General features: G+C 42.9%; 1 protein-coding gene across 3 annotated transcripts; it reads left to right on the forward strand.

The window, feature by feature from the left end:
- The first annotated feature begins 3,848 nt into the window (after positions 1–3,848).
- On the forward strand, positions 3,849–6,954 carry WDR5B (WD repeat domain 5B). Of its 3 annotated transcripts, none has more exons than XM_006162354.3 (2): positions 3,849–4,486; positions 4,895–6,954. In XM_006162354.3, the coding sequence occupies exon 2, from the start codon at positions 4,968–4,970 to the stop codon at positions 5,955–5,957; it is 990 nt and encodes a 329-aa protein (XP_006162416.1). In that variant the 5' UTR covers positions 3,849–4,486; positions 4,895–4,967; the 3' UTR covers positions 5,958–6,954. The 3 variants fall into 3 exon arrangements, with proteins under 3 accessions (XP_006162416.1, XP_006162418.1, XP_006162417.1); XM_006162356.3 differs by having other exon boundaries at positions 3,849–4,469; XM_006162355.3 differs by lacking the exon at positions 3,849–4,486 and adding an exon at positions 4,501–4,584.
- Positions 6,955–8,964: the final 2,010 nt, after the last annotated feature.

The following is an 8,964-nucleotide window of genomic DNA, read 5'->3' on the forward strand; positions in this document are numbered from 1 at the left end:
TAGTTGGGTCAGCTGGATCCGGACCCCGCTTGGCTGATGGTGCAGTTGGAGTCCCAGACCTGGCACTTGGAAAACATGCCAGGTGTGTGTGCATGCCCCAAGTCCCAAAAGTAAGGAGAGGGAGAGATGGAGAAGAATTGCAGCCTGACCACTCCCTGTACAGGGTCCTCTCTCACTCCCTCTGTCTCCTGCAATGGCGAGTGCACATGTCCCCTGGCAATTTAAAAAACTCGTGGCAACATTTATATTTAGGATTTTGCTAACTTTACTGTCAGGCAAAGGAAATCTTCCAAATATAGTGACAGACTTCCTCAAATCTAAGATGTCTATTGGAAATTTAAAGAAATGTACTTGATTTCTAGGGGAGAAACTTCCAAATCACCTCGTTGGTAAAGACAGCAAAAACATGTCTAAAAGGGGAACTGCAAGAAATTTCGAAAACCCAGAATAGAAATCTCTGATTTCTGCCTCTTTAGATTTACCTGGATCAGTATTCCGTGCTCTGACTCACACTTAGGAAATAAATTGTGGACACTCCCATCTTTCGACCCCTGGACCAGGAACTTTGAGGGAGGACTGCCCCCCGTAGCTTCAGCCCCGGGACTCCCAAGCCAGACACCCCTCTTTCAGCCAGGTACATTTTTTTTCCCTTTCTTTTTCTCTCCCCTTACCCTCGTCTTTCATTTGTAAATTTCTCTCTTCTGATTAACACATAGGAACGCCCTCAGTCCTACCACACCACACTCCCATCTTTCGACCCCTGGTGATTCTGCACACCCATGGACATGCCCAGCCTGTTCTAGGCTGACCTGGTCGGAATTCGATCTACAGTTACCGTGTGGGGTCCGGCTACTCTTGAGCAATACATTAGCGCTGTGCTGCATAGCCAGCCCTCTGTCAACATGTTCATTGTGCCCTCATTGTTCCTCATATCTGTAGTGGCACTAACACTCCACCCTAGCCCTTATGCCACATATTCACTTTATCTTATTTTCTCTTTACTCTTAGCACATAAAACAGCTATTGGAAAAAAATGCAGATTTATTTCAATAACTTGAAAGCCTAAGCTCAATTCTCTGACTGATTCTTTTAGTTTTATTATAGGGTATGTGCACCCATCATGGAGAGAGACAGAGAGACCACCCATAAGTGGGGATGGCCATGCTGCAGTCTCCCTCCAGTCTTCCCTAGGGATCTTGGATGCATAGGCACACGCGCCCAGCCTAATTTTCTTTCTTTCTTTCTTTCTTTTTTGGAGAGGTTTTTGCTATAGGGCATGTGCGCTTGCCAGAAAGAGAGAAAGTGAGAAATCACCCCCTCAGAGGAAAAGGCCACGCCGCAATCCTTTCTCCATTCTCCTCTCGGGATCCTGGGCACGCACGCACACGTGCCCAGCGTGAGTTTAAACAATCGGGTCCGGGACTCAAGTTGCAGTTGATGACATGGGAGTCCAGTGACATAGCTATTACGCCAAATTAGCCCAGCCTAATTTTCAAGCCGCTGCTGGGTCAGGACTCCAGTTGCCTTAACCACCATGCCACCTGTTGGCCCCCTCTGAAATTTTTTAGGGTTTATTTTCCCCTTGATCTCCCACTTGAGCTTTCCAGCTGCAACCACCAGCACATCACCAAGCCTAGCACTTTTTAGACATGGTCAAACTTTGTTGCTGATGTTGGCCTTGAGCTTGTGATCCTCCTGCCTCAGAGGAGGTTACTAGAGATAGTAACCACCATATCTGGGGTGTAGGTTGGGCCAGAAGTCTAGCCCAGACTGCACATTTGATCCCAGCCTGTGGAGCTCAGCATCTCAGGGCATGCCATGGCTGTTGGGCCCTCCAATTTACTTTTAAATTTACTTTTATGAATAAAAATGGAAATAGTTCTAGTTGATACCCAATTTAGAGTTCCTAAGTGTTCCAACAAAAATTGTTCTAATCTAGCCTAATGGGAGGAAAAAGAAAAGAGGCAGGGTTTGGTCAGAATTGAACTTTAAGATATGTTGAAGGAAAACTTCGTTTTTCCTCTTTTCAGGATGTCACAGAGAGAACTTGCTTTAATAAATGGCTAAGAACAATTATAGTTTAATATAAATGGGTGGTCCCAAACCATCTTAAAGATGTTCTTCCCAAGGGACCAGCAGTTAGTGTAATGGCTATGTTGCTGGACTCCCATGTAGTCAACCGCGGTTTGCGTCCTGGACTCAGTGGCTTAAAACTCGCGCCTCGCACGTGTGCATGCATGCTCAAGATCCCTAGAGGAGAACGGAGAAGAGATTGAGGTGTGGCCATTGCCTCTGGGGGGTGATTTCTCACTTTCTGCTGTCTCTCTGTCTCTGTTTGGCAAGCTCACGCGCCCTATAGCCAAAAAAAAAAAAAAAAAGAGAGAGAGAGAGAGATGTTCTTCTCACTCTAGGACCTCCTCATTGTGTTCATACTATTAATTTGCAGTAAGATTACAAGTAAAGCATCTGGCCAGTTTCTGTCTAAATTACAAACTAGAGTAATGGGGCCTTAGAGTGAGAGGGTTACTATGGTGGATTTATTGTAGATAACCTCATTATGTCTGTTGTGCCTTATAAAGGCAGTATTTTCCATTATCCCTGATAAATGTGCCTTTTGTTTCCACATGCTTTTAATTCTTGAGTGACAGAAAACATATTTGCCTCCTTCCACTCCTGGCAAAATCTTTTAAACAACACTCTGGGCATTCTCTTTGTATTTTTTTAAGAATTATTTTAATTTTATTATTATTTCACATATGCTCACAGAGAGAGGGAAAGTGAGAAAGCAAGCCACCAGGTCTGGGACTCTAACCATGGTCAGACATGTGGGAAGTTCAATGCCTCAACCATGCCACCTAGTGGCTCATGGGCATTCTTTGTATTTTTGGAGAGGTTTTTGCTATAAGGCGGTTGTGCTCGCCAGAAAGACAGAGACAGAAAGACAGAAAGCAAGAAATCACCCCCCAGGGGAGATGGCCACATTGCAATCCCTTCTCCTCCATTCTCCTCTCGGGATCTTGGGCATGCACGTGTACGGGTCCAGTGTGAGTTTAAGCCACCAGGTCCGGGACTCAAACCACAGTCAACTACATGGGAGTTCAGCAACATAGCCATTACGCCAACTGCTGGTCTCCCATGGACATTATTTATTTAGCAATTACAATGATGGAGAAACTTAGGCTTCTAGTTTGGGGTAAATCTATTATTTAAAAGAAAGTAGTATCTGAATAGTATGTACAATTTACAGATTTATGCAGCCATCAATCATTCCTTAAAAACTAGAAAAAGCACGCTAAGGCATAATTTTACCTTAATCCATGTCTTAGCTCATTTCAGCAACCTTTGTCTCAGGTATCTTTAGGAGATCTGAACTTAATTTTCTCTGAAACTTAAATGCAAGTGTAAAAACAAATGTTTGGTCATTTCTCCAGTATGGCTTATTCTTCCCCCTTTGCCAGAGTGCTGGCACTTACTGGAGAAGGGAAACTGAGAAAGTACCTAGTATGGGGCATAGTCACTGCCATCCCCTCTCACACCCTCCTTTAGGGATTTTGGGCAGGCACCACATGCGCCCAGCATGCATTTCAAGCTGCAGGGTCTAGATTCGAACCTCGTCATGTGGGATCCATGCACCTTAATCACCACTGCTAGCCTAACACTGACTTGTAAAGGTCCCTAACAGACTATTCTTGCTCACGTTCAAAGGGAAAACTTAAACCAGTAAGGTGTTATTCCTTAAAGTAGTCATTTAATTTTATTATTTTGACAGAGACTCGGGTGTGGGGGCGGGGGGAAGAGAGGGAGAGGGAAGGGGAGGGAAACAAGCCGACAGGTCCGGGACTCGAACTGTGGTCAACCATGTGAGTCCAGCGCCTTTACCACCACACCACCTGCGAGGCCCTAAACCAGTAAATTGTATAGATTGGGCTTAAATTCTGTCACTCCCATTGCCGCCTCATCACGACATTGATGGCTGCAGGCCCGAACACCAGCAGGTGTGGCGACACAGCAAACAGCAGAAGGAAAGCCACCTGCAAAGCAGGAGCCTACACCAGGTGCCCAAGTCCTCGTCTGGTGGTTCGAGGTCAGCTGCGCTTCCGAAATGCGTGCAGCCTGAGAGCGGAATGCGGACCTTCGCCTGTGTCTAAGGGACATCAGCACATTCCGGTTTCCCGTGGCAGTTCTCCACAAGAAATGAACGTTCTTTTAAATAAATAGCCTCGGCTTCATACTGGCCCATCAGGTCTGGGACAAACCCTCCCCAGCTTCTCACTGACCCGCGACAGGAGCCGCTTTGGTACTTGAAAGGCTCGGAAGGAGACCTTGGTGCCTCCTTTTGCGCAGGCGCAGGCAGGCGTGACCCATTGGATGCCTGGGCCCGGAAGTGACCGTGGGAAGGGGCTGTCTTTGCACATGCGCCGGGTTGTGGCACTAGCTTGGTCGACAGGTTGACGCGGCGGTGCAGACCCGTGGGTATCTCCACCAGGTACCCTGGAGGGGCGGGCCTCCAATCCCGTAGGTCTTTCCGCTGAGGAAGTGCGCTTAAGGCGGCAGCGCGTCCCTACCTCGTACCTGCCTGACTAGGTTGTTAGCGTTCACAGGCGTTTCGGAGCTGGGGGGAAGGGAGTGGAAAAATACTATCCTTAGGGATCCGGGTCGCCCCGCCTGCGTTCGGGCGGCTTTCTACATGAACGGAATACCCAGCGTTAGTTAGTACTTTACTTACCGACGCGCACAGGGCCCCTTTAGTAGTATTCCTCAAGTATTTAAGAGGAACACGTAAAGCAAGAGGTCCAAGCCGTGCTAATTTAGTCTATGTCATAATTTATGGACACCCAGAAGTCAGTCACAAAAAAACTTGTTTTTGAATCGTTTTTTTCATTTTGCTGCGCAGAAAACCAAAATACTGTACTGACTGGTTCCGGCCCGGATGCCTCACCAACCTACCGACTTGGGTCTTCAGAGCCATGGCAGCAGAGGAGTCAGGAGATGCCAAAGCACAGGCAGCCCTCTCATCAGCGGGTCCGAGCAAGGAAATGCCGCAAAAACCAAACTATGCCCTGAAGTTTACTCTCGTGGGACATACAGAAGCAGTCTCGTCGGTTAAGTTTAGTCCTAATGGAGAATGGCTAGCAAGTTCTTCCGCTGATAAACTAGTTAAAATTTGGGGAGTATATGATGGCCAATGTGAGAAAACACTGTACGGTCACAATCTAGAAATATCAGATGTTGCCTGGTCATCAGATTCCAGTCGTCTTGTTTCTGCCTCAGACGATAAAACATTAAAGATATGGGATGTGACATCTGGAAAATGTTTGAAAACACTGAAGGGGCACAGTAATTATGTCTTTTGTTGTAATTTCAATCCGCCATCCAACCTCATCATTTCAGGATCTTTTGATGAGAGTGTAAAAATATGGGAAGTGAAAACAGGAAAGTGCCTCAAAACTTTGTCTGCTCATTCTGATCCAGTTTCTGCTGTCCATTTCAATTGTAGTGGGTCTTTGATAGTGTCAGGTAGCTATGATGGTCTCTGTAGAATCTGGGATGCTGCATCAGGTCAGTGTTTAAAAACACTTGTTGAAGATGATAACCCTCCCGTCTCTTTTGTGAAATTTTCTCCAAATGGAAAATACATCCTCACTGCAACTTTGGACAATACTCTCAAACTGTGGGATTATAGCAGAGGCAGATGCCTGAAGACATACACTGGTCATAAGAATGAAAAATACTGTGTATTTGCCAGTTTTTCAGTTACTGGTGGAAAGTGGATTGTATGTGGTTCAGAGGATAACCTGGTTTACATTTGGAATCTTCAAACTAAAGAGATTGTACAGAAATTACAGGGACACACTGATGTTGTGATTGCAGCAGCTTGTCATCCTACTGAAAACATCATTGCATCAGCAGCTTTAGAAAATGACAAAACAATTAAATTGTGGATGAGTAACTGCTAACTAAATCTTTTGGAAATCATGTCCAGGTTGAGTGTCCCTAATCTGAAAATTCAAAATACAAAATCTGAAACTCTGAATTTCAACATGATGCTGCCACAAGTATTAGGCTGTTGGAAAAATCATGATGCTATTTTATATCAAAACAAAAAATGTGTTATGACTTTTCTAGCAACCCAATAGAAAACTCTGACTCTGTGTGAGAGGTCAGTCAAAATGTTGCAATACCAAAATATTCTGTTAATTACCTTTAAGCGTCTTGTGAAACAATATGATGTTCATGTTTAGACTTAGGTCCTGTCTCCAAGGTATATTACGTACATGAAAATATTCCAAAATCTGAAAAAGTCCAATATACTTTTGGTCCCAAGCACTTTGAGACCTGTAATAGAACCAAGTTGGGAAAAACGATATTTTAAAAGATAGTTTCTCTTACATGTTTGGCATGGTTTTCTATTTTATTTTCAAATAGTCTCCCAGTTATAAGATTTTCAGATTTATAACCTAATTACAAAATGTGACCATGGGAAAAATAAGTTAGAACCTAGAGCTTCTGACCTCTAATCTTGAGGCCAGTTATTAATCTCCGCAGTCTGTCTCTGAAGAGTTTCCCATTGTACTCACCTCAGTAATTTTCCTAGAGGCTCAGTGTGTTTGAGAAATAGTTAAAAGTAAGGCTGACAAGATAGGATGAACTGATTGGAAGAGGGGAGCAAAGGAGTTTGAACTAACTACAGGGCTTCTGGTTTGGGAGATCAGATCAATGGGCATAAACCTGCAATAATAATAGAAGGTTACAGCTACATGTCAAGATCCCACTCATACACTTTTGGTGAAATCTTACATGTTGGAACATGAAACAGTTCCTTGGATTCAGATCTGTAAATCTGGAAAAATAAGTCATGGTTAGGTTCATCCTAAGAACCTAGATATTTTAAGGTTTATCAAGAAAAATGAAAACAAAACAGAATGATATTTTACTGAAGAATTTCTCACAACCTTAGATTGTGCTATCTTAACGTTTTTTAGGCAAGCTAAATGTCTGAATGATGAGACTGCTTTCTAGTATATGCTGCCATAGCTGACAGCTAAGTCAGGTTTTCCTGCTGCTTTCTATGGCTTAAGTGTCAGATTGTATTATGTACTAATTTGTAATGTAATGGTTTCATGAGCTGTGTTTCTAATAGATTGTGAGCCCTATGGAATTAGGAAGTATGTCTTATTCATCTGTATACTTTTGGAGAAGGGACTCAAGGGCCAGCTGGTAGTAAGTGTGATTAAGGTGGCTGGATCCCACATGGCTGACCACATGGTTAATTTCCCAGATTCAGCACCTTGAAAAAACACAGGGTATATGTGCATGTATGCCCAAAATTCCAAAAGGTGGGAGAGGTAGAGAAGAGACTGTAGCATGATCATCTCCCATGTGAGGTGCTTTCTCTATCCCCTTGGCCCCACTAGCATGTGTGCCCTTTGACAAATTGAAAGTAAAAGAGAAGAGACTTGAGAAATGTTTCGTGAATGATACCACAACTTCATTCACTCTTTGAATAAATATTAGTAATTAAATTCCACAAACTATCATTATGTTGATTAAAAGTCCTTGGAAGGGGCTGGCTATCCCCATAGCCTAATGATTAAGGGAGGTGGTTTCACATAGCTAAGGTTCAACTCCTGACCCTGGTGGCTTGAAAAACAAGCCAGATGCATGTGTGTATGTGGGAGAAATCACCCTGGGAGGGTGATTTCTTCCTTTTTGTCTCTCTCTGCCTCTCCCGCAAGCACATGTACCCTATAGCAAAAATCTCTCTTAAAAAAAAAAAAAGAAAGAAAATTCTGGCCAGGGTTGTATTTAAGCTATAAAGGGGTAATCATACATTATTTAATAGGAGAATGACACAAGATGAGACAGGATTACATAAATTCTTTTTATTTTATTTTAGAGAGGTTTTTGCTATAGGGTGTGTGCACTCGCTGGAGAGACAGAGAGACTAGAAATAAGAAATCACCCTCCCAAGGGGGATGGCCATGCCACAATCCCTTCTCCAATCTCCTCTCAGGATTTTGGGCACACACACACATGTACCCAGCCTGGGTTTTAAGCTGCTGGGTCCAGGACTTGAACCACAGTCCTGGATAGGAATCCAGTGATATAACCATTACGCCATCTGCTGGTCCCAGGATTGTGTAAGTTCTTGGTGCATGATAACAGCTGTGAGTTTTAATTCAACAAAACATTTTATTAAATCTCTAAGGTACAATTTTAAATGTTCTGAAGTTAAAATGATACAGTTCTATGAATAATGATTACTTATTTTTAAAAGAAGTACCACATTAAAATTCACCCTTATTTAAAACATAGGTTCACGTGTTCCAAAATAGTCAAGAAAAACTAATCTTCTAAACTCTACAAGAAATGATGCTTTTTGATCATTTTGCAAGTAATAAAAATTTAAAAACTTGATACCTAAAAAGAAGCAAAGGTTGAATTAAGTATAGACAGTCATTGTTAACATCATCAGATTATGAGTAGTGTGTACATTTTACTGAGTAGTTTATTAAACTAAATTGTCAAACAGCTGCATACATTACTTTTTCATCTTTGTTAATAACCCTATGAGAATTAGCACGCTGGGATGGCATTACCGACTCGTACATGAAATGTGAGAATAAAGGAAAGGTTTAAACAGAAACCAGCATCCATACCTAAATATGAGACAAGTTGGTATCTCAAAGTCAAAACTGTAAATGAAGTACACACTAGGTGCAATCTTATCTTTTAGCACTAACAACTGCATACATTAGATTTGTATAGTTAAAGAGATATAGTTTCTCAGGTGGCAGGAAAAAAGACCAGTTGGGAATTTTAAGCCATGGAGCTAAAAGGTGGCTGCACTGGCTTAAGAACATGATCCTGGGATTTCTCAATGCTCAGATACTTCTGGCCAGATCACTCTCATCACTTTGCCAGGACTGTTTCAAACACTGCCCTCTTAAAAGCCTCCATGTG

Source organism: Tupaia chinensis, unplaced genomic scaffold (assembly GCF_000334495.1).
Source record: "Tupaia chinensis unplaced genomic scaffold, TupChi_1.0 Scaffold139927_1, whole genome shotgun sequence".
NCBI lineage: Eukaryota > Metazoa > Chordata > Mammalia > Scandentia > Tupaiidae > Tupaia > Tupaia belangeri.

What these genes read in the sequence shown, in the direction of transcription:
- WDR5B (XM_006162354.3), top strand. Translation starts at nt 4,968, where the DNA reads ATGGCAGCAGAGGAGTCAGGAGATGCCAAAGCACAGGCAGCCCTCTCA.